Source organism: Hyperolius riggenbachi, chromosome 9, assembly GCF_040937935.1.
Source record: "Hyperolius riggenbachi isolate aHypRig1 chromosome 9, aHypRig1.pri, whole genome shotgun sequence".
Classification (NCBI taxonomy): Eukaryota; Metazoa; Chordata; class Amphibia; order Anura; family Hyperoliidae; genus Hyperolius; species Hyperolius riggenbachi.
Window position 1 is genome coordinate 151,265,328 of NC_090654.1, and position 25,612 is coordinate 151,290,939.

At 47.2% G+C, this 25,612-nt stretch overlaps 1 protein-coding gene across 1 annotated transcript in view; it reads left to right on the forward strand.

Annotated features, from left to right (window-relative positions):
- The window catches only part of LOC137533574 (meiotic recombination protein DMC1/LIM15 homolog), a 603,524-nt gene that overhangs the window by 526,585 nt on the left and 51,327 nt on the right, over positions 1–25,612 (forward strand). Inside the window, exon 7 of the mRNA XM_068254935.1 lies at positions 11,497–11,538. Within this exon, the coding sequence (XP_068111036.1) occupies positions 11,497–11,538 (42 nt within the window). The remainder of the gene's footprint in view (positions 1–11,496; positions 11,539–25,612) is intronic.

Below are 25,612 nucleotides of genomic sequence, written 5' to 3' on the forward strand. Positions count from 1 at the left end.
TTGGAACTCCTTACCTCAACAGATCAGGACAGCTCCATCCCTGGACGTGTTTAAATCCAGACTGAAAACCCACCTGTTCAGTTTGGCATTTGCAGAAATATAACTTTTGTTGTGTGAATACTTCATCCTACTAATTACTGAATCTGAGAGAGCCTAAGCGCTTTGAGTCCTATGGGAGAAAAGCGCTATAGAAATGTTATTGTATTGTATTGTATTGTATTGTACCTGTAGGAAAAAATCAGGACCCACTCTGAAATAGTTTGACTTTAGGCAAAACTCCAGCAACGTTATTGTAAAAGATAGCAAGTCTATATTGGCATCTTTCTTATCTGAAAAGATTTTTCTCACTGCTGATACCCCCTCTGTATGTGGGATATTAGTATACAGACTCACAACATCTAAACTAACTAGAAATGTTACATCATCTGCTGTCAATTCCTCTAAATGTGTTAGAAAAGCAGTGGTGTCCTTCAAACACATCGGGTTCCGCCACACCTCCGGCTACAAGATAGAGTCAATAAAAATCCCCAGAGGCTCCAACAATTAATTTGCCGCCGATAATATCGGTCTGCCAGGGGGGTGCGATACATTTTTATGCACTTTTGGAAGTGTGTATAAGACTGGAACCCGATATATACAATACAATACAATAACATTTCTATAGCGCTTTTCTCCCATAGGACTCAAAGCGCTTAGGCTCTCTCAGATTCAGTAATTAGTAGGATGAAGTATTCACACAAGAAAAGTTATATTTCTGCAAATGCCAAACTGAACAGGTGGGTTTTCAGTCTGGATTTAAACACGTCCAGGGATGGAGCTGTCCTGATCTGTTGAGGTAAGGAGTTCCAAGACGTAGGGGCAGCATGACAGAAGGCTCTGGGACCAAAAGTTTCCAAGTGGACTCTGGGTATGACTAGATTATTAGAACCTGTTGATCTGAGAATGCGGGGATTGCTACGCAGCTGCAACATATCTTTCATGTATCCAGGGCCTAAATTATTCAGGGATTTAAATGTCAGTAGGCCGATCTTGAATAGGACCCTCCATTCTATAGGTAGCCAGTGAAGGGAGTGCAGGACTGGCATTATGTGGCAGTGACGGGGTTGGTTGGTTAGCAGTCTGGCAGCAGTATTCTGTATCAGCTGTAGTCGGTACAAGACCTTTTTTGGAAGGCCAGTGTAGAGAGCATTGCAGTAGTCCAGTCGGGATGTGATGAAGGCATGGACTAAGGTTGGCAGATCTTCTGGGGGTATGAGGTGCTTGATTTTTGCAATGTTCTTCAGGTGAAAATAGGATGATTTCACCACAGCAGAGATTTGAGTTCTGAAGTTTAAATCCCAATCAATTAGAACTCCCAGGCTACGCACATGATCAGAGCTGCGCAGATCCGTGCCTCCTATTCCCAGTGGTGAAGACTGCAAGTTAAGTTTTGTTATCATGCTCTGCCCTCCTATCAGAAGGACTTCAGTTTTGTCTGCATTTAGTTTCAGCCAGTTGTCATTCATCCATTGCTGTAGTTCACGTAAGCATGTTTCTTTCTTCAGTGATGCTGCCAGATCCGCAGAGATCAAACCCTCCTCAAACGCTTTCATTAACAGTTCCTCAATATCTTCCTTAATACTGATAGACGGATCACCTGGCAGTCTCTTATATGTACTGGTGTTATTGATCTGCCTTTGCAATTACATCATATAGTCAGTTCAAGTTTGTGCCACCAATGCTCCCCCTTGTCTGCCCTCTTAAAGACAAGTTGTGGGTCATTGCTGAGTCGCTGCAGGGCCTGCCTTTCTGCCAAAGTAACATTGTGCATGGATGCATACTTCTCATGAGACCACATTTTCTCCAGTTCATTCAGAAACACTGATTCAAAAACATCCAAAGTAGGACAGTTCAGAGGCGCCTCATTCTTACTTTTACTTTTAAGTTTGCCTGGAATGTCAATGTTCTCCATACTACTGCCCCATGCTGCAGCATCTAAGCTATTTGCTGGTTTCTTTAAAAAATGCCAAACTTTCCTGAAACTAAATCTAGACAAAACGGAATTTATGATCTTCCCACCCCAGTCATCCCTGGACCTCCCAGATGTGCAGGTCACTGTTAACCACACTACTATTCGCCCTACCTCTCAAGCCCGCTGTCTGGGTGTCACCCTGGACTCCGCACTCTCCTTCACTCCCCACATCCAAAACCTCACAAAGTCCTGCAACTTCCACCTTCGTATCATCTGTAAGATTCGCCCTTTCCTGACCTTTGCCACCACCAAAATCCTCATCCATGCCCTCATAATTTCCCGCCTCGACTACTGCAATACCCTTCTGTCTGGTCTCCCTATGACCCGAATAGCCCCACTGCAGTCCATCATGAATGCAGCAGCCAGAATTATCCACTCCTCTCATCGCTCCACCAGGGCGGCTCCCCTCCTTGAATCCCTCCACTGGCTTCCTATCCAGTCCAGAATCAGATTCAAGATATTGTGTCTAACCTACAAATCCGTCCACAAAACCTGTCCAACCTACATTTCTGATCTTACTCAGAGATACACACCAAGCCACTCACTCCGCTCCTCCAATGAACTTCACCTGACCGTCCCCCGCATCACCCAGTCCCATGCACGCCTCCAAGACTTCTCAAGAGCCGCTCCAACACTATGGAACTCCCTACCTCCACCCATTAGGGCAGCCCCCTCCTTCAACACCTTCAATAAGGCCCTCAAAACTCACCTTTTCACTCTGGCCTACCAACCCTCACAATTGCTCTAAACCCACAGCTGAACTCTGGTCCCCTACCTCTCGTGTCCCTACCTCTCCCTCTAGATTGTAAGCCTTTGGGCAGGGTCCTCCTCCTTTTGTGTCCTACCTGATCATGCACCTCCATTACTGTGCACCCATGCTATGCATTTGAGTGAACCTAACTTGCCTAATCTCCATGCTCCCCTCCAGTGACTGACTAAGCATTACCTTGTACTCATACTGTGCTGTGTTATCTGGTTTTATTGTATTCCTGTATTGTCATATTGCTGTTTGTCACCCCTAAATATTGTCTGTAACCTAAATTAATGTCCAGCGCTGCGTAATATGTTGACGCTTTATAAATACAATAAATAATAATAATAATACTAGCTTATAAACATCAACCTTCAAGTCAAATAAAGATTGACAGAAACAGGGCACAAAGCTCAGTCCTCTATTCAAAATCGACTTCTCAGCCTCACTGAATACTCTGCCACTAATATTAATCAAAAGTTCAGTCTGCTGACACACAGCTTGCATACTCACTGCTGCGACCATCTTGTCCGCAGTCCTGATCAAAGCTGCTTTACTTGGCTCCTGGTTAGTATCCCAGATGCTATGGGGGGTGCTCTTGGTGCTGGGGAGCCTCTCCTGGGTCCCGGCCGCTGTGGACGTCCTCTGCTGCCGCGTCTCGGCGGTAATCCGCCTTGCCCGGCGCCTGTTCCGCCTCCTTCCCCTCCTACGGAGGCCTGGGCAGGAAAAAAAAACGCTGCCGTCTAACCTTTGCTCAGACTCAGACTCTGAGCTCTGTGCTCCTCTGTGTGGCTCACCAGCGCCCCCTCTGTCCTCACGCCTCTGATGTCTCTGGAAATTCCGGGCTGCAGACCAGGTATACACTTGGTTATTGCTATAATCCTTGGCGTCACGTTGAAACTTTTGTAGTTTGACCTGCGCGATGTAGTCCTTTAGATCTTTTAAAGAGGCATCTAATTCACTCTTAAAAACTTCAATAGATGACAGCTCAGCTTTAGTCAATAGCTCAGCCTGCAGGCGTTCAATTTCTTTTTTCAAGGTGTCCTCTTTAGGGTGTAAGTATTGTATTGTAAGGTACATCAAGTCCTTAGAGCATTGATTGAGTATGCCATCCCATTTTTTCAAAAACTCAGGATCGTCCTTACAAAAGATAGGAGTAACCGTGATCCTCAAGCCTCTTGGAATACGGTCCACCCTGATGTACTCTACCAGAGTCGATATGTGCATAGATAGGTTTAATTCTTTCCTCGATAGTTCATCGATTTGTTTCTTTAAGGCATCAATCATCAATCGGGTTGGTATCCTCTGAAGTGAAAGTGTATCTCACAGAACCTCCAAACTCCAGTATCGCCTGTCTCTCGTCATCTGAAAAACTATGGTACTCAACTTGTGAAACTAATTCCAATGTCACTCTTTCTTCCTGTGACATGTTCGGTAATGTTGAGTTGGTGGATATCAAGTCCCAAAGCAATACAGATATTCCAACGCTGCAACCCAATCTTTAACAGCACCAGGGAGTCAACCAGCAAAGCCCCTCATCCAACATAGGGTTACTTCCACACATAGAACAAAGATGCTGTATCGTGGATTTAAGACCGACTGGCCAATTTTATTGCAAGTGCCACAGTGCAGAGCACAACTTTTCGACCGCAGAGGTCTTTCTCAAGTGCTTACAGAACAAAAGTACCACACCCTATTTAAAGGACATACTATTTGCATAAAATACACCCCTAGGGGCAGGCACAAAACTTAAAACACCATTGCCAAATTCCTTCTTAGGTCTCTTCTGTCTGAGCTCTGTCCTGTTCATTTTCTGGACCTCAGATACTGTCTTCTCTACCTCTTCCCTAGGATAACCTCTAAATACATAATCCTCTGTTATGTCATCATCATCCTACTGGCCTGTCGTGCAAAATTCTCATCATTAGACGAGATTACATTAGGTAATCCTGCAGGCTCTAATCAATTGGCTCTTTGGTAAACCCTTCTTTAGAGAAGGAGGATGGCAGCTAGTGGCATGCAGCGTATTATTCCTGTCAGTGCCCTTGCGGAACAGGTCCGTCACAAAGACTCCATACCTAATCAAAAACAATCTATTAACCCTTCGAACTCTCGCATGCAAATGTTCAAACAAATGCATTCACAGATTCACTCATCCAGGCACCACTGTTATCCCTAGAGCTAAGTTAAAAGCCGGGGTCTTAGTTCACAGAAGAATGCATTCTTATGCTTAGTCACCTATACTGCGCAGAAGTACCCAGGTAAACATAGGTGTCCTAACTCTGGCCCTGTAAGAAGGAATTTGGCAATGGTGTACAGTTTATTTTGACGTACGGCAACCATGCTAATGATATCAGGAAGTGCCTGAATAATGCATGGTCTGTCTTAGTCAGATCCGTTACTGGCTAAGGTTTTCTCTTCCCCACCCCGCACTGTGTACAGGAAAGGGAAAAGCGTGCAAGATTATTTGGTAAGAGCGGACGTTAAAGTACCAAGGGTACTTTTCCATGTTTAAGTTGCCAGAATTGCTCCTCTATTATCAGGGGGTATTCTGTGAGGCATACGACCAAAGGAACGAAGTTGAAAATCCGCGGGAATTATTCGTGCTTAACGACTAATGCCGTTTATCTGTTAAAGTGCCCTTGCGGGATGGGTTACATCGGACAGACTTCACACAATATCAGAACTAGGCTCAATGAGCACAGAAGTAATATTAGAACATAAAAGGATGAGGAATCTAAAAAGCCTATAGATAAATTTGATTCTCGCGTAGGTAGACATTTTCCTCAATGCAAGCATAAAGTTGGTGATCTGAGATGGTGTGTGCTGGAAAAGGTTTTCGATATCGAAGGTGTTGACCCGCAGACCTTACTACTGCGAAGGGAATGCAGATGGATCAGTGATTTAGGAACTTTGACCCCTAATGGGATGAATGAAACATATAGCTTGAAATGTTTTGTATGAGCAATTTTGCATTACCTGTTGTATCTACTGTCTCTTTAAGTTTTGTGCCCGCCCCTAGGGGTGTGTTTTATGCAAATAGTATGTCCTTTAAATAGGGTGTGGCACTTTTGTTCTGTAAGCACTTGAGAAAGACCTCTTGCACTTGCAATAAAATTGGGTTGCAGTGTTGGGATATCTGTATTGCAATGGTACTTCTCAAAACACTCCCCTATGCATAGGGCAGGCTGCTTAGGACAGGTGGGACAGTAAACATTGGTGTCACCCTTAATTTCAGCCTTATTGCAAACACAGCAAGCTTTTCTTGGGGTGCGTTGAGATGGAGCACTTGGAAAGACATAAGCATAGTGTCGTTCATGTAACCGGCTAACTACATCAGGGGGTTGGGGCACGGCCCCTCCTGGATACAGGAGTTCCAAAACGATCTCTTCCTGTTCTCAACCTTACTGTAGAGAACAAAACTATTGTATGTTGCCAACTGAATTAAATATACAGGTCCTTCTCAAAAAATTAGCATATTGTGATAAAGTTCATTATTTTCTGTAATGTACTGATAAACATTAGACTTTCATATATTTTAGATTCATTACACACAACTGAAGTAGTTCAAGCCTTTTATTGTTTAAATATTGATGATTTTGGCATACAGCTCATGAAAACCCAAAATTCCTATCTAAAAAAATTAGCATATAATGAAAAGGTTCTCTAAACGAGCTATTAACCTAATCATCTGAATCAATTAACTCTAAACACCTGCAAAAGATTCCTGAGGCTTTTAAAAACTCCCAGCCTGGTTCATTACTCAAAACCGCAATCATGGGTAAAGTGTAAGGGATTACGGAGATGCCGCCGCATCAGAGAGTGGCATGGCGGCTATCTCCATGTCTCAGACGGCGGTTTCCGCCGCGCAGATACATGATGGAAATATGCTTGGGATTGTGGGGAATGAGGAGGAAGCCGCCGCAGCGCCGAGTGGCATGGCGGCTGTCTCCGCGTCTCAGCCAGCGGCTTTCGCCGCATGGTCGCATGGTGGAACTTTGCCTGCTCCTTCAGTCGCACATAGACTGAGGTCTACGCGCGCGCGCGCACAGACAGGATCTTTATGCAAGCAGAAGGGGAGTCAGCTGATCAGCCGGTCAGCTGACTCCAGCACTGATCCTGATTCGCTGAGTGACTGGGGCGATGCTTAGGAGCGCTCCCAGTATATATATAGAACAGGCCTGTCAGTTGTTCCTCGTCTGCTGTTGCATATGCTACGTGTTAGCACTCAGACCCATAGTCAGATCCGAAAGTGTGCCTAGAACCAGCAAGAGCTGGGGATCCACACTTAGACAGATTCTGTTGATAGCTTAAAGTACTAATTGAATTGTATTATTTGTTATGACCCTCTGCTAGCCTTGACTACTCTTCTGTCTTGTGATTCTGTGCCTTTGCCTATCTGATCCAGTTGCCGACTTGGCTATCCCTCACTCTGATTCTGTCTTCCGCCTTTGTACTGTATCTGTCCGTGTGTTGCCAAACCTGCTTGTCTGACTCTTCTGCCCTCACCAGGGAGCTAGTCCTGGTGAGGGGTTCTCAGTTTAGTAATCACCTGCTCCTCAGGTTGATAGCTGCAGTACAGTCTTAATCACCTGCTCCTCAGTTGACTAGCTATCATTATATGCTGTCTGCGTCTCCTGCCCCTCAGGGGATCACCTGTTGCAGTACAGTCTGAATCACTCGCTCCTCAAGTGATCTCGCTACATTGCCTTACTGTGCATCACCCGCTCCTCGGGTGAACCTATCATTACTCCTCTGAGTCTCCAGCTTGCTGGAATACTGATTACTGTGTTGATTAGAGATACCCCCAGGGCCGGCCCGCTCATGAGACGGGGTGAAACTTTTGCCTCAGGCGGCAAAATTCCAGGGGCGGCACCTGCCCGTCCGTGCGGGGAGCCGGCCGCCGAGCTGGAGGGGTAGCTGGCAGGACGGGGGTATTGGGCCTAGCGGCGGGGAGGGGGGTCGGACCCCCCCCTCCCTCGCCCTGGGTCCCCCGTGCTCCGCTCCCCTCCAGCCTTAAATACAAGCAGCCGCTATGTGTAAGAGGCACGGGCGGGTAGGACTCACCTCTTCCTCGTTCCAAGCGTGCGCTCCACTGACGTCACTTCCTGCAACGCTGCAGAAAGTGACGTCAGTGGAGCGCACGCTTGGAACAAGGAAGAGGTGAGTCCTCCCCGGCCCCGCCCGTGCCTCTTACACATAGCGGCTGCTTGTATGGAGGGTAGCGCAGTTCGGGGGACCCAGGCGAGGGAGGGGGGGTACGACCCCCTCCCCGCCGCTAGGCCCAATACCCCCGTCCTGCACCTACCCTTCCAGCTCGAAAATTTTTTTTTTTTTGCCTCAGGCGGCAAATAGTCTAGGGCCGGCCCTGGATACCCCCTTCACCAGCTCCTCTGGACAGTGGGTATCTCCATCTATATTTACTGTTGCACCAAACACCATCTTAGATCTTTGTATCCTGTGTGTCTTGCTATACTTGTATTATTGGTGATTCTGCAGATCACCACATAATCAGGTATAACATCTGTATTATTGGTGATACTGCAGATCACCAATAATCAGAAAATCTGTTCTGGCTGACACCGATCGTTACAGTAAGACTGCCGACCTGACTGCTGTCCAGAAGGCCATCATTGACAACCTCAAGCAAGAGGGTAAGACACAGAAATACATTTCTGAATGAATAGGCTGTTCCCAAAGTGCTGTATCCAGGCACCTCAGTGGGAAGTCTGTGGGAAGGAAAAAGTGTGGCAGAAAACGCTGCACAATGAGAAGAGGTGACCGGACCCTGAGGACGATTGTGGAGAAGGACCGATTCCAGACCTTGGGGGACCTGCGGAAGCAGTGGACTGAGTCTGGAGTAGAAACATCCAGAGCCATTGTGTACAGGCGTGTGCAGGAACCGGGCTACAGGTGCCGCATTCCCCAGGTCAAGCCACTTTTGAACCAGAGACAGCGGCAGAAGCGCCTGACCTGGGCTACAGAGAAGCAGCACTGGACTGTTGCTCAGTGGTTTAAAGTACTTTTTTCGGATGAAAGCAACTTATGCATGTCTTTCGGAAATCAAGGTGCCAGAGTCTGGAGGAAGACTGGGGAGAGGGAAATGCCAAAATGCCGGAAGTCCAATGTCAAGTACCCACAGTCAGTGATGGTCTGGGGTGCCATGTCAGCTGCTGGTGTTGGTCCACTGTATTTTATCAAGGGCAGGGTCAATGCAGCTAGCTATCAGAAGATTTTGGAGCACTTCATGCTTCCATCTGCTGAAAAGCTTTATGGAGATGAAGATTTCATTTTTTAGCATGACCTGGCACCTGCTCACAGTGCCAAAACCACTGGTAAATGGTTTACTGACCATGGTATTACTGTGCTCAATTGGCCTGCCAACTTTCCTGACCTGAACCCCATAGAGAATCTGTGGGATATTGTGAAGAGAAAGTTGAGAGACGCAAGACCCAACACTCTGGATGAGCTTAAGTTCCACTGGAACGCAGCGTGACCAAGCGTCCTGGTGGACGCGAAACGGTCGTCGCCGACCCATTTGCAGCCCTGAACACCCACCTCCACAGCGCACAGCTATCGCCATGAAAATCAGGTGATGTTTATATGATGTCTTATGTTGCACGAGTTGTTTACACAATAAATGAGCTGAATGACGAATGGTGCCCATATCGGCAATCAGCCTGTGGCACTGCTCAGGTGTTATGGAGGCCCACGATTCAATGACATGCTTCCTTCTCTCTACTTAATGCGGAGCACGCGTCAGTGGCTGACAGTTGTTTAAAGTGCAAGAGACCCTCTGTGCGGGAAGTTTTGACCTACTCCATTTCTGCCCACTGATCCTCCCTGAACATTAAGGAGTGCCACACTTACTTTTCCTTTTGAAATTAGTCCACAGGCTGATTGCCTCCATGCCACGCCGCATTAAAGCAGTCATTTCTGCAAAAGAATTCCCAACCAAGTATTGAGTGCATAACTGAACATAATTATTTGAAGGTTGACTTTTTTTGTTTTAAAAACACTTTCTTTTATTGGTCGGATGAAATATGCAAATTTTTTGAGATAGAAATTTTGGGTTTTCATGAGCTGTATGCCAAAATCATCAATATTTAAACAATAAAAGGCTTGAACTACTTCAGTTGTGTGTAATGAATCGAAAATATATGAAAGTCTAATGTTTATCAGTACATTACAGAAAATAATGAACTATATCACAATATGCTAATTTTTTGAGAAGGACCTGTAAAGACACCTTGTTATACCAGCGTCTGGTCCTTCGGGAAACTAAATAGGAGCCAACATCTGGTCGTTGAAGTCCACCCCTCCCATGTTAGTGTTATAATCTTATAATCGGGGAGGGAGAGGGGTATTTCAACGACTCCAGTTGCCTGTTCAATTTGGACTGTCGTGTCTGTGTGAATGGTGGACAGAAGGTAAACGTCCCTCTTATCTCTCTCTGCCACCTTTTCCTCCTTGTAGTCCGCCTATGCTTCCTTCTGTTCTCCTGTGCCCTCTTTCTGTTCCACTTTCTGCCTCCATGTACCTCCTTCAGTCCCCCTGTGCTGCCTCTGCTCCCTTTCACCTCCCTCTGTCCCCATGTGTCATTTCTTGTGCCCCTTTGTGCCTCCTTTTGTATCCCTGTGACTCTTTCAGTCCCCTTCGGCCTCCTTCTGACCACCTGTGCTTTATTCTGTCCCCCTTTGTGCCTGCTTCTGTCCCCATGTGCGTCCTTCTGTCTACATTTGTGCATCCTTCTGTCTTTATTTGCCTCATTCTGTCCCCCTGTGCCTCCTTCTGCACCCCTTTATGCCTCTTCAGTTCTTTTGTGCCTCCTTCTGTTGCCTTGTGCCACCTTCTGTCCCCTTGTGTTACCTCTGTCCCCCTGTGTTTCTCCTTCAGTCCCTCTCTGCCTCCTGTCATCTTGTGCCGCCTTCTGTCTCCATGTGCCTCCTTCAGTCCCCCTGTGCCTCCCTCTGTCTCCCTGTGCCTCCTCCTGTGTCACCCTGTGCCTCCTTCTGTCCTCCTGTGACTCCTTCTGCCCTCCTCTGTGCCTCTTTCAGTCCCCCTTTGCACCTCCTTCTGTCCACTTGTTTGCCTTCTTCTGTCCTCCTGTGCCGCCTTCTGTCCCCCTTTGAGCCTCCTTCTGACCCCCTTTGTTACTCCTTTTATCCCACTTGTGCCTCATTCTGTCTCCGTGTGTCTCCTTCAATCCCCCTGTGACCACTTCTGACCTTTGTGTCTCCTTTTGTCCCTTTGTGCTACATCTGCCACCATGTGCATTCCTTTGTTCCACTTCTTCTGTCCCAATTGGTGCCTTCCTCTTTCTCCCTGTGCCTCCATATGTCCCCCTATATTTCCCCAACTATCTTCCTTCACTCCCCCAGTCAAGTGTGTTACTGCAGAGTATAGCGCAGCAGAAGCTGTGCTCTCACCTCCCTGCCAGAATCCAATGCTGTGCCTGTGCAACCATCCTGTCTGTCTCCATTTCCCTCTAGTGCTGGTACCTCAATCTCCTCATGTCACGTGTAATGCTACATGCAGTAGGAGATGCTGGGCACTAGGTCGACCGGTGAGCGGACAGGCGGAAGAACAGCACTGGACTCCGGCGAGAGCACTCTGGCGAGAGGTGAGAGCACAGCCTACAAAAAGGCTAGAAATGGCCCTGGATTTTATGCTCAGGAATTAGTTGAATCTGTATATAGTCAAGCAATATTTTTATACAGCAATTCTTTTTCAGAATTTAGAACTGGAAAAACACAGCTGTCCCATACACTTTGTGGTATGTATTTATTTATTTTACTTTTTTACACAGTGCTGATATTTTTCTGCAGTGCTTTACAGAGAACATTGAACAATTAACAATACTTGCTGTGCCTCACAGGGGCTAACATACAGTGGGTTGCAAAAGTATTTGGCCCCCTTGAAGTTTTCCACATTTTGTCATATTACTGCCACAAACATGAATCAATTTTATTGGAATTCCACATGAAAGACCAACACAAAGTGGTGTACACATGAGAAGTGGAACGAAAATCATACATGATTCCAAACATTTATTACAAATAAATAACTGCAAAGTGGTGTGTGCATAATTATTCTGCCCCCTTTGATCTGAGTGCAGTCAGTTGCCTATAGACATTGCCTGATGAGTGCTAATGACTAAATAGAGTGCACCTGTGTGTAATCTAATGTCAGTACAAATACAGCTGCTCTTTGAGTGCCTCAGAAGTTGTCTAAGAGAATATTGGGAGCAACAACACCGTGACGTCCAAAGAACACATCAGACAGGTCAGGGATCAAGTTATTGAGAAATTTAAAGCAGGCTTAGGCGACAAAAAGATTTCCAAAGCCTTGAACATCCCACGGAGCACTGTTCAAGCGATCATTCAGAAATGGAAGGAGTATGGCACAACTGTAAACCTACCAAGACAAGGCCATCCACCTAAACTCACAGCCCGAACAAGGAGAGCGCTGACCAGAAATGCAGTCAAGAGGCCCATGGTGACTCTGGACGAGCTGCAGAGATCTACAGCTCAGGTGGGAGACTCTGTCCATATTACAACTATTAGTCATGCACTGTACAAAGTTGGCCTTTATGGAAGAGTGGCAAGAAGAAAGGCATTGTTAACAGAAAGCATAAGAAGTCCTGTTTGCAGTTTGCCACAAGCCATGTGGGGGACACAGCAACCATGTGGAAGAAGGTGCTCTGGTCAGATGAGACCAAAATGGAACTTTTTGGCCAAAATGCAAAACGCTATGTGTGGCGGAAAACTAACACTGCACATCACTCTGAACACACTATCCCCACTGTCAAATTTGGTGGTGGCAGCATCATGCTCGGGGGGTGCATCTCTTCAGCAGGAACAGGGAAGCTGGTCAGAGTTGATGGGAAGATGGATGGAGCATAATACAGGGCAAACTTGGAAGAAAACCTCTTGGAGACTGCAAAAGACTTGAGACTGGGGTGGAGGTTCACCTTCCAGCAGGACAATGACCCTAAACATAAAGCCAGGACAACAATTGAATGGTTTAAAACAAAACATATCTATGTGTTAGAATGGCCCAGTCAAAGTCCAGATCTAAATCCAATCAAGCATCTATGGCAAGATCTGAAAACTGCTGTTCACAAATGCTGTCCATCTAATCTGACTGAGCTGGAGCTGTTTAATGGGCAAGGATTTCAGTCTCTAGATGTGCAAAGCTGGTAGAGACATACCCTAAAAAACTGGCAGCTGTACTTGCAGCAAAAGGTGGTTCTACAAAGTATTGACTCAGGGGGCCGAATAATTACGCACACCCCACTTTGCAGTTATTTATTTGTAAAAAATGTTTGGAATGATGTATGATTTTCGATCCACTTCTCACGTGTATTGGTCTTTCACGTGGAATTCAAATAAAATTGATGCATGTTTGTGGCAGTAATGTGACAAAATGTGGAAAACTTCAAGGGGGCCGAATACTTTTGCAACCCACTGTATCCAACCCTTCTAAAGCTTTGGGATATTTTCTTTGTTTAGGAGGCAAGGCTATTACTATGTTGAATTAAGAAGCAATGTTGAATTGTGGAATAAAACTGTGGAGTATACAAAGAAAATGTCCAACAAGATTAGATGTTTGGAAAAAAAACTATTTAAAGGAAACTGAAGAGACATGGAGGCTGCCATATTTATTTCCTTTTTAAAGGGAACCTAAACTGAGAAGGATATGGATTTTTCCTTTTAAATTAATACCAGTTGCCTGACTCTCCCGCTGATCCTGTGTCTCTAATACTTTTAGTCACAGCCCCTCAACAAGCATGCAGATCAGGTGCTCTGACTGAAGTCAGACTAGATTAGCTGCATGCTTGTTTCAGGTCTGTGATTCTGCCTCTACTGCAGCTAAAGAGATCAGCAGGACTGACAAGCAACTGGTATGGTTTAATCGCTTGCCGACCGCCCACTACCTATGGGCCGCAGCAAAGTGGCACCCCCAGGACAGCGTAACGCCGATCGGCGGCAACTCCTGAGGGACTGATTTTGCCGGGGATTGGGCGCAGGGATGCACGCGCATCTGCCAGCATTAGGCTCCGCCCACCCGCAACGTCAACACGCCGGCTGTTTAGAAGCGCTGGCGGGTTGTTAACCCCCGATCTGCCGCATACAAAATGTATAATACACTTTGTAATGTATACAAAGTGTATTATACAGGCTGCCTCCTGACCTAGTGGTCCCAGTGATTGAGGGACCACCAGGGCAGGAGGCAGCCCCCCTAGTAAACATACACACACACTGACTCTTCCCCCTGATCGCCCACAGCACCCCTCAGACCCCCCCTGATCACTACCCCAGACCCCTGTTTGCACCCAATCACCCCCCTAATCACCCATCTATCACTCCGTCAACGCTATTTTTTAGATTAGGTCCTAAACTGCCCCCTGGGGGCTCCTGATCACCCCCCCCCCACACCCTCAAATCCTTCCCAGCCCCCCCCCCCCCCTGGGTACTGTATACATATATTCTCCCCTGTAATCACCCACTGATCACCTGTCAATCACCTATCAATCACCCCCTGTCACTGCCACCCATCAGATCAGACCCTAAACTGCCCCTTGCAGGCACCTGATCACCCGCCCACACCCTCAGATCGCCCGCAGACCCGCCCTCAGATCACCTCCAATGTGCATTCTTTACATCTGTTCTCCCCTCTAATCACCCACTGATCACCCATCAATCACCCCCTATCACCACCTGTCACTGCTACCCATTAGATCAGACCCTAATCTGCCACTTGCGGGCACCCAATCACCCACCCACACCCTCAGATCGCCCTCAGACCCCCTCTGATCAACTCGTCAGTGCATTATTTACATCTGTTCTCCCCTGTAATCACCTACTGATCACCTATCAATCACCCTGTCACCACCTGTTACTGCTACCCATCAGATCAGACCCTCATCTGCCCCTTGCGGGCACCCAAACACCCACCCACACCCTCAGATTGCCCTCAGAACCCCCCCCCCCCCCCACACACACCCCGATCACCTCCCCAGTGCATTATTTGCAACTGTTCTCCTCTCTAATCACCCACTGATCACCCATCAATCACCCCCTGTCACTGCTACCTATCAGATCAAACCCTCATCTGCCCCTTGCGGGAACCCAATTACCCGCCCACACCCTCAGATCGCCCTCAGACCCCCCCCCCCCCCTGATCACCTCCCCAGTGCATTGCTTGCATCTATTCCCCCCTCTAATCACACCCTGAGACACCCATCAATCACCTCCTGTCACACCTATCCATCAGATCAGGCCCTAATTTGCCCCGTGTGCAAGCCTGGATTTACATCACAGGAGCCTATAGGCACAGATGTCCTGGTACCCTAGACCTTGCCCTCAATAAACCTACAACCCCCCATCAAACTGCACCACAAGTGTGCTGGCTGGGCCAGCTCTCACTTCTCCCTTACTTTCCTTGCCCACTCTATTAGCATTAGGTAACCAGGGGTCCCTTAGTATTAAGTAGCTAGTGGTGCCCCCCACTGAAGGGAGATCCCATCAGTGGAATGCCAAGAGCCAGGTGAGTAACCTCTCATTTACACTCTGCTTGGGACTATGCATAGGCACTCAGGGAGGGAAGTTAGCCGCCTTTCCATCATCAGGCGCCTGTAGGCATGTGCCTACCGTGCCTTATGGTAAATCCGGCCCTGCCCGTGTGAGATCCTGATCACTCAGCCAAACCCTCAGATCCCCCTCAGACCCCCTTCCGATCACCTCCCCAGTGCATTGATTGCATCTATTCTCCCCTCTAATCACCCCCTGAGACACCCATCAATCACTTCCTGTCAGCTCCAGCTCAGTCAGATTAGATGGACAGCATTTGTGAACAGCAGTTTTCAGATCTTGCCATAGATGCTTGATTGGATTTAGATCTGGACTTTGACTGGGCCGTTCTAACACATAGATATGTTTTGTTTTAAACCATTCAATTGTTGCCCTGGTCATTGTCCTGCTGGAAGGTGAACCTCCGCCCCAGTCTCAAGTCTTTTGCAGTCTCCAAGAGGTTTTCTTCCAAGTTTGCCCTGTATTATGCTCCATCCATCTTCCCATCAACTCTGACCAGCTTCTCTGTTCCTGCTGAAGAGATGCACCCCCCGAGCATGAAGCTGCCACCACCATATTTGACAGTGGGGATGGTGTGTTCAGAGTGATGTGCAGTGTTAGTTTTCCGCCACACATAGCGTTTTGCATTTTGGCCAAAAAGTTCCTTTTTGGTCTCATCTGACCAGAGCACCTTCTTCCACATGGTTGCTGTGTCCCAGACCCCCTTCCGATCACCTCCCCAGTGCATTGATTGCATCTATTCTCCCCTCTAATCACCCCCTGAGACACCCATCAATCACCTCCTGTCACCACCTGTCACCCCCTAGCACTCCTATCCATCAAATCAGGCCCTAATCTGCCCGCTGTGGGCTTCTGATCACCCGGCCAATCCCTCACCCGCCCCACCGCAGTGAGAGAATTTTTTTTTCTGATCACTGCTGGTCTTAATTGTGGCTGTGACCAACCGTTATGCCACACAATACACAACCGCCAATCCAAGAAGCTACCATGCCCAGCCTTTTCCGTGGAAACCACTCCAAGTTTCCGAACGTAACATTTTTTGGGGCCTTCTCCTTAACATGGGTCTAGTCAAAAATAATGTATTGCGGTCTTATTGGTCTATGCACCCAATACATCACATGCCCATGTTCTCTGCTGCCATGTCCAGGTCACAATTTGAGAACATCCTGCACTTCCTGCACTTCAGTGCCAATACAACCTGTCATCTAAGAGGCCACCCTGCTTATGACCGGTTCCACAAAATTCAGCCCCTCATAGACCACCTGTCATCAAAATTTGCAGATGCTTATACCCCTGAACAGTCATTTTGAGACATTTGGTTTCCAGACTACTCATCACGGTTTTGGGCCCTTAAAATGCCAGGGCAGTATAGGAACCCCACAAGTGACCCCATTTTAGAAAGAAGACACCCCAAGGTATTCCGTTAGGAGTATGGTGAGTTCATAGAAGATTTTATTTTTTGTCACAAGTTAGTGAAAAATGACACTTTGTGAAAAACAATAAAAATCAATTTCCGCTAACTTGTGACAAAAAGAAAATCTTCTATGAACTCACCATACTCCTAACGGAATACCTTGGGGTGTCTTCTTTCTAAAATGAGGTCACTTGTGGGGTTCCTAAACTGCCCTGGCATTTTAGGGGCCCTAAACCGTGAGGAGTAGTCTTGAAATCAAATGCCTCAAAATGACCTGTAAAATCTTAAAGGTACTCATAGGACTTTGGGCCCCTTAGCGCACCTAGGCTGCAAAAAAGTGTCACACATGTGGTATCGCCGTACTCAGGAGAAGTAGTATAATGTGTTTTGGGGTGTATTTTTACACATACCCATGCTGGGTGGGAGAAATATCTCTGTAAATGGACAATTGTGTGTAAAAAAAAAAAAAAATCTCATGTACAGAGATATTTCTCCCACCCAGCATGGGTATGTGTAAAAATACACTCCAAAACACATTATACTATTTCTCCTGAGTACGGCGATACCACATGTGTGACACTGTTTTGCAGCCTAGGGGCCTGATTCACAAAGCGGTGCTAACAGTTAGCATGCTGGTGAAAAGCCCTTTATCATGCCTAAACTCAGTTTAGGCATGATAAGTTTAGGTGTTATAAGTTTAGGTGTGATAAGTTTAGGCATGATAAGTTTAGGTGTGATAAGTTTAGGCGTGATAAGTTTAAGCACCAACTGAGTTAGCACCGCAGTGCACAGCTAATCAAAAGTTTTGTGCTAGCAAAGTCTGGTGCACTTCGCATAGAGTTTAATGGCGCTGCTTTGCGTGCAGGACTTTGCGCGCGATCTATACTTATCTAAACTTAGCATGCCTAAACTAATCATGCCTAAACTTATCATGCCTAAACTTATCACGCCTAAACTGGCTTTTCACCAGTGTGGTGCAATGGTTATCACGCCTAAATTCTCTAACTGGGTTAGCACCGCTTTGTGAATCGAGCCCAAGGTGCGCTAAGGTGCCCAAAGTCCTATGAGCACATTTAGGGCTCGATTCAGTAAACGGTGCTAACCTACTTAGCACGCCTAAAGACTTTAGGCGTGTTAACCAGGGTACTAAGTAAGTTAGCACCGTTTCTAAAATCAGATCACGTGCAAAGTTTTATGCGTAAACTTTTACGCGCGTAAAGTCCGGTGCGCACAAAACGTTGCATAGAGCTTAATGGCATTGCACGCGTAAACTTTTCGCGCGTAAAAGTTTACGCGCTTAATACTTTAAACTGAGTTTAGGCGTGATAAGGGGCTTTTCAGAAGCGTGCTAACAGTTAGCACTGCTTACTGAATCAAGCCCTTAGGCTTTACAGGGGTACTAACAATTTAGCAGCCCCCAAAATGCCAGGACAGTAATCACCCCACAAATTACCCCATTTTGGAAAGTAGACACCCCAAAGTATTCAGAGAGGGGCATGGTGAGTCCGTGGCAGATTTCATTTTTTTTTTTTGTCACAAGTTAGCAGAAATGGAAACCTTTTTTTTTGTTACAAAGTGTCATTTTCCGATAACTTGTGACAAAAAATAAAATCTATGAACTCACCATGCCTCTTAGTGAATAGTTTGGGATGTCTTCTTTCCAAAATGGGGTCATTTGGAGGGTATTTATACTATCCTGGAATTCTAGCACCTCATGAAACATGACAGGTGCTCAGAAAAGTCAGAGATGCTTTAAAATGGGAACATTCACTTTTTGCACCATAGTTTGTAAACGCTATAACTTTTACCCAAACCAATAAATATACACTTATTGGATTTTTTTTTCATCTAAGACATGTAGCACAATACATTTGGACAAAAATGTATATAGAAATTTTACTTTATTTGAAAAATGTCAGCAGAGAAAGTTCAAAAAACAAACAAACATTTTTTTGACAAAATTCATGTCTTTTTTGATGAATATAATAAAAACTAAAAATCACAGCAGCAATCAAATAGCACCAAAAGAAAGCTGTATTAGTGACAAGAAAAGGAGATAAAATTTATTTAGATAGTAGGTTGTATGACCGAGCAATAAACCGTTAAAGCTGCAGTGGTCTGAATGGAAAAAAAAAGTGTCTGGTCCTTAAAGCGGTATTGTCACCATAAAAATCAAATTTCAACAGCAACTGGTCTGAGTCTTTTGTGTAACAAAGATCCTTATCCTGTATTCAAAATTTTAAAAAATATGTCTGTAGTTATGGTTTGGGGTATTGCAGCATAATGCTGCACTGGACCTTTATTTCACCGCCGTTGAGGTGGTGCACGCCGATGGCTCTCCTATCTATAATATATTCACTCATTTCCCCACCTTCTAAAACACCCACCCCTCCCCTGCTTCCCCACCCACATCTCTCCTCTTCCCTGGTTGGCTGACACTGCATGTCACATGTCACACGTCACGTCTATACTAGACGCCACAGGTGTCAGTCACAGCCACCGTGGGAAGATGAGCCTTCATCACTGGAGGAAGCCTGCTGCTGCCCGGGGCCCACATCGCTGCCGCTGCCCAGAGCCCACATCGCCGCCGCTGCCCAGAGCCTGTGCAGCCGCCAGGGGAGAAGAAGTGGAGCCCCATCCGCTGGAGGAAGAGGACAGGACACGTACCCGCCGCCTGCAGGTAGAGGAGCCGGTATAGCCACTGCCCGAATGGAAGCCTGCGCAGCTGCCGGGAGAAGTGGAGCCCTGGAGGGAGAGGATCCCTTGGACACCGCTCTCACTCTCTTACACTCAATCTCTCACACTCTGACTCTCACTCCCTCACTCTCACTTACACTCACACTCTGACTCTCACTCCCTCACATCCTCACACTCACTCACACTCTCTCACTCCCTCACATCCTCACACTCTCTCTCACATTCTCTCACTCACTCACTTTCACACTCTGGGCTCGATTTACAAAGCGGTGCCAACCCAGTTAGAGACTTTAGGCATGATAACCATTGCACCACGCTGGTGAAAAGCCAGTTTAGGCGTGATAAGCTTAGGCATGATAAGTTTAGGCGTGATAAGTTTAGATAAGTTTAGATCGCATGCAAAGTCCCGCACGCAAAGCAGCGCCATTAAACTCTATGCGAAGTTCACCAGATTTTGCTAGCGCAAAACATCTGATCAGCTGTGCACTGCGGTGCTAACCCAGTTGGTGCTTAAACTTATCACGCCTAAACTTATCACATCTAAACTTATCACGCCTAAACTTATCATGCCTAAACTGAGTTTAGGCGTGATAAAGGGCTTTTCACCAGCGTGCTAACTGTTAGCACCACTTTGTGAATCAGGCCCTCTGACTCTCACTCCCTCACACTCTCTCTCTCTCTCTCTCACATCCTCACACTCTCTCACATCCCACATCCTCACACTCTCTCACATCCTCACACTCTCTGACATACTCACGCTCTCTCTCTCACATCCAAATCCCAAAAAAGCTTTATTGGCAGGACCAAATACATTTAGCATTGCCAAAGCAAAACAAAATATTAACATGGGGGGTGGGGGGGGGGGGGTTGTGGGAATAAGGGAAGGATATAGGTATACAGTCCATAAGGAGTGTGGAGGATGTAATGGATGGTATGGGGGGATGAGATATATAGTCCATAGGGGAGGGGGGTATAGGTATACAGTCCATAGGGGAGGGGAGTATGGAGTTATACAGTCCATATGGTATCATGTTCCTCTCAGTTGGTGGCAGGCAGTAATATATCAGGCTGCTATTTGCACAGTTTTTTCCTCTTCCCCCAGTAGGATATAGAGTTTCCTCTCCTCATCTGTGGAGGTGAAATCTGGGATGTGGGCAGAGAGTCTCTGGAAGTGGGCGGTCCTCATCCTCCAGGACCCCCTGGTCACATTGCGTGCACACTCTCTCCTCCCGGGGCTTCCATGTCTGTCTGTGTCGCCCTGTCTCTATCTCCAGGTTGTGGGCGCTCAGACGGTACAGGCTCTCTCACTCTCACACTCTCTCGCTCTCACATTCTCTTACTCTCACACACACTCAAACTCACTCTCACTTACTTCCACTCACTCTCACTGCGGGGAGAAGAGGAGCTGCCGGAGGGAAGCCTGCGGGGAGAAGAGGAGCCGCTGGAGGGAAGCCTGCAGGGAGCAGAGGAGCTGCCGGAGGGAGGTCTGCGGGGAGCAGAGCAGCCGCCGAAGGGAAGCCTGCGGGAGAAGAGAAGCCGCCAGAGGGAAGCCTGAAGCCTGCGGGGAGAAGAGGAGCTGCCGGAGCTGTAAGGTAAGGCTCACACTCTCACTGTCGTACACTCAATCTCTTACTCTCACACTCTGACTCTCACGCCCTCACACTCTCACTCCCTCACATTCTCACACTGTCTCTCTTGCCCTCACATCCTCACACTCATTCTCTCACACACTCTCTCACTCACACTCTCGCTCACTCACACTCAAATTCACTCTCACACTTACTTTCACTCTCACTGCAGGGAGAAGAGGAGCCGCTGGAGGGAAGCCTGTGGGGAGAAGAGGAGCCGACGGAGGGAAGCCTGTAGAGAGAAGAGGAGCCACCGGAGGGAAGCCTGAAACCTGCGTGGAGAAGAGGAGCTGTAAGGTAAGGGTCACACTCACTCTTACACTCAATTTCTCAAACTCACACTCTGACTCTCACTCCCTCACACTCTCACTCACTTAATCTCACTCTCTCACACACACACACACTCTCTCTCACTCCCTCACACTCTCCCACATCCTCCCACTCTCTCACATTCACTCACTCACACTCTCTCTCACTCCCTCACACTCACACACACTCAAACTCACGCTCACACTTTCACTCACTCTCACACTCTCTCACTCTCTCTCACAAACACACACTCGCTCTCACACACACTCTCTCACACTCTCTCAAATGCACTTTTACACTCACTCACTCTCAAACACACTCACACTTACTCTCACACTCTCTCACACTCACTCACACTCACTCTCTAACACTCTGACTCTCACTCCCTCACACTCTCACTCCCTCACACTCCCTCACACTTACTCTCACTCAATCACACTTACTCTCACTCACACACTCTCTCACTCACACTCCAACTCACTCACTTTCTGTCACACTCAAACTCACCCTCACACTTACTTTCACTTACACTCTCACAAACTCACACACTCACACTCAGACTCTCTTCCTCACACTCTCACTCCCTCTCCCTCACACTCACTTACACTCACACTCACTCAAACTTACACTCACACACACTCACACTCTCTCAAACTCACTCTCGCACTTACTTTCACTTACACTCTAACAAACTCACACTCTCACACTTACACTCACTCACACTCTGACTCTCACTCCCTCACACTCTCACTCCCTCACACTCTCACATAAACTTACACTCACTCACACTCTCTCAAACTCACTCTCACACTCACTCACACTTACTTTGACTCACACACTCACTCTCACACTCTTTCACAAACTCTCACAAACTCACACACTCACACTCACTCACAATCACACGCACTCTCTCACACACTCAAACTCACTCACACCTTACTCTCACTCACACTCACTCTTACAAACTCACACACACTCTCACACTCAAACTCACTCTCACTCATTGTCACACTCTCAATCTCTTACACTCTCTCGCTCACACTCTCTTACACCCTCACTCCATCACACTCTCACTCACACTCTCTCAAACTCACTCTTACACTCACTCTCAATTACACTCAAACTCACTCTAACACTTACTTTCACTCACACTCTCTCACTCTCACGCTCTCATTCACACTTTCTCAAACTCTCTCACACACTCAAACTCACTCACACTCTCCCACTTACTCTCACTCTCACAAACTCACACACTCTCTCTCAAACTCACACTCAATTACACTCAAACTCACTCTCACACTTACTTTCACTCACACTCTCTCACTCACATGCTCTCACTGACACTTTCTCACACTCACTCCCTCACACTCACTCTCTCCCTCACACTCACTCACTCTCACTCCAAATCCAAATCCAAAAAAGCTTTATTGGCAGGACCAAATACATTTAGCATTGGCAAAGCAAAACAAAACATTAACATGGGGGGGGGTTGTGGGAATAAGGGAAGGATATAGGTATACAGTCCATAGGAGTGTTAAGAATGTAATGGATTTGATGATACGGGGGAGGGAGGGATGAGATATATAGTCCATAGGGGAGGGGGGTATAGGCATACAGTCCATAGGGAAGGGGAGTGTGGGGTTATACAGTCCATGTGGTATCATGTTCCTCTCAGTTGGTGGCAGGCAGTGATATATCGGGCTGCTATTTGCACAGTTTTTTCCTCTTCCCCCAGTAGGATATAGAGTTTCCTCCCCTCATCTGTGGAGGTGAAATTTGGGATGTGGGCAGAGAGTCTTTGGAAGTGGGCGGTTCTCAACGGTGTATATTTGCTGCAGTGTAGCAGGAAGTGGGCCTCCTCCTCCAGGACCCCCTGGTCACATTGCCTGCACAGTCTCTCCTCCCGGGTCTTCCATGTCTGTCTGTGTCGCCCTGTCTCTATCTCCTGGTTGTGGGCGCTCAGACGGTACAGGCTCAAGGCCTGTCTGTCTTTGAGGTGGTGTAGCCTCTCCAGATATGGAGCCATTGTGTGCTCCCTCTGTAGTGATTGGTAGACAGTAAGTTTCTGGGAGTTCTTTATGTCACTTCTCCATTCCTCTAGGTATCGGTCCTTGCAGCTTTCTATTTTTCCTTTTATTTGGGCTTTTGTCTGCCTGTGTTGGTGGTCTTGGCTGGGCTGGCTGTTGACGCTATGTTTCAAAGCGCGTGGTATGGCCTCGCCACCCTGGCTCAGTGAGGCTTTATGGTGGTAAGTGCTGGGGCTGCTGCTCTGTATATGTGCCCAGTATGAGAGCGCCCTCTGCTGGATAGTCAGCCATAGTGGGAATCTGCCTAGCTCTGCCCGGCAAGCTGAGTTCGAAGTGCTGCGATGGACGTGGAGAAGATACTTGCAGAACTCTATATGGAAGATTTCTTTTGGGCTGGAGACCCATTTTGATTGGTCAGGGTAGGTGACCAGGCCCCATACCTCACTGCTATAGAGCAGGATTGGGGTGATGATGCTGTTGAATATCTTTACCCAGACTCTCACCAGTGGTTTTAGGTGGTAAAGTTGCCTTCTGATGGCATAAAACGTTCTGCAGGCTTTTTCCTTCAGGGCCTCTACTGCTGGTTTAAAGCTCCCTGTTTGGTTAATTTCCAGCCCCAGGTAGGTGTAACTGTTTGGTCACCAGTGGGCAGCCATTTAATATAAATGAGGAGGTGGGCGTTTTTAGATTTTTCCTCTGGAACACCATCACTTTTGTCTTATTTGGGTTGATGGGCAGTGCCCATGTGGTGCAAAAACTCTCCAGTACTGCCAGGCTGTCCTGTAGGCCCCTTTCTGTTGGGGAGAGCAGCAGGAGATCATCTGCATACAGCAGGAACTTCAGTTGGTTAATGAATATGTTAAAGAGCGTTGGGCTCAAACTGCAGCCCTGCCTGACTCTTCGACCCTGCTTGAAGAACGGGCTTCTCTTCCTGTCCACTTTCACACTGCATTGGTTCCCAGTATATGAACTCTTGATGACATCATAGGTTCTACCTCCTATTCCGCTCTCTAGGAGTTTTAGGAAACGGACTGGGTGCCACACCGAGCCAAACGCCTTCTTAAAATCCACAAAGCAAGCGTGTACTTTGCCGCGTGAGCTGTGGACATGGGTCTTGATAAGGCTGTGCAGTGTGTAGATGTGGTCGGTTGTGCGGTGGTTTGGCATGAACCCAGCTTGGATTTTGCTGAGTACGTCCTGCTGTGTGAGGAAGGAGAGGATCCTTTTATTGATGATGCTGTTAAACAGTTTCCCCAGTGTACTGCTGACATAGATTCCTCTGTAGTTTGCTGGATCGTATCTGTCCCCATTCTTGTAGATGGGTGTTATGAGGCCTTCACTCCAGGCCTGAGGAAAGGCGCCCACACTCAGGATAAGGTTGAATAGTCTTGCGAGTGCCTCATGTGTGTCTGGGGGGCTGTATTTGATCATCTCTGGCAGGATGCCATCGGTACCGCTAGCCTTCTTACATTTTAACAGTTTTGTTCTTTCTCTTATTTCCTGCACCGTGATTGGTGTATCCAGAGGGTTTTGAAAGTCCTTGATTGTCTCCTCCATGTCCTTCAGTTTTGCGGCTATTTGTTTCTGTTCCAGGGTTTGGGCATTTTCTGGGATGGCTTTGTAAAGGTCCCTGAAGTAGTGGAGCCAGATGTGGCCATTTTGGATGTGTAGAGGGCTTTTCTTGGGCTTTGTCCCAATGTGGTTCCAAGTCTCCCAGAATGAGTTGTCTTGGAGGGAGTCCTCCAGCTGTTGGAGTTTGTGGGAGATGTGGCTCTGTTTTTTCCGCCTGAGGGTGTCTTTGTATTGTCTCTCTCTCTCACTCACACACTCAAACTCACTCACATTCTCACACTTACTCACTCACACTCTCACTCTTACAAACTCACACACTCTCTCTCAAACTCACTCTCACACTCAAACTCACACACTCACTCACTGTCACACTCTCACTCGCTTACACTCTCACTCACTCACACTCTCACTCACTACGGTTACGACATGAGACCCTGGAGCCGCCAGTACCGGATGGAAAGGAGCCAGTGGATGCCGCTGTCGAAGGGAGAGGACCACGCACTGAGAAAGGCAGTAATGTATACATTACATGCACCACCGCTGCACAACTCTGCAAGGGGGCACATTTTTTATACTGTGAAAACCTACCTAGCTATAGCTAAACTAG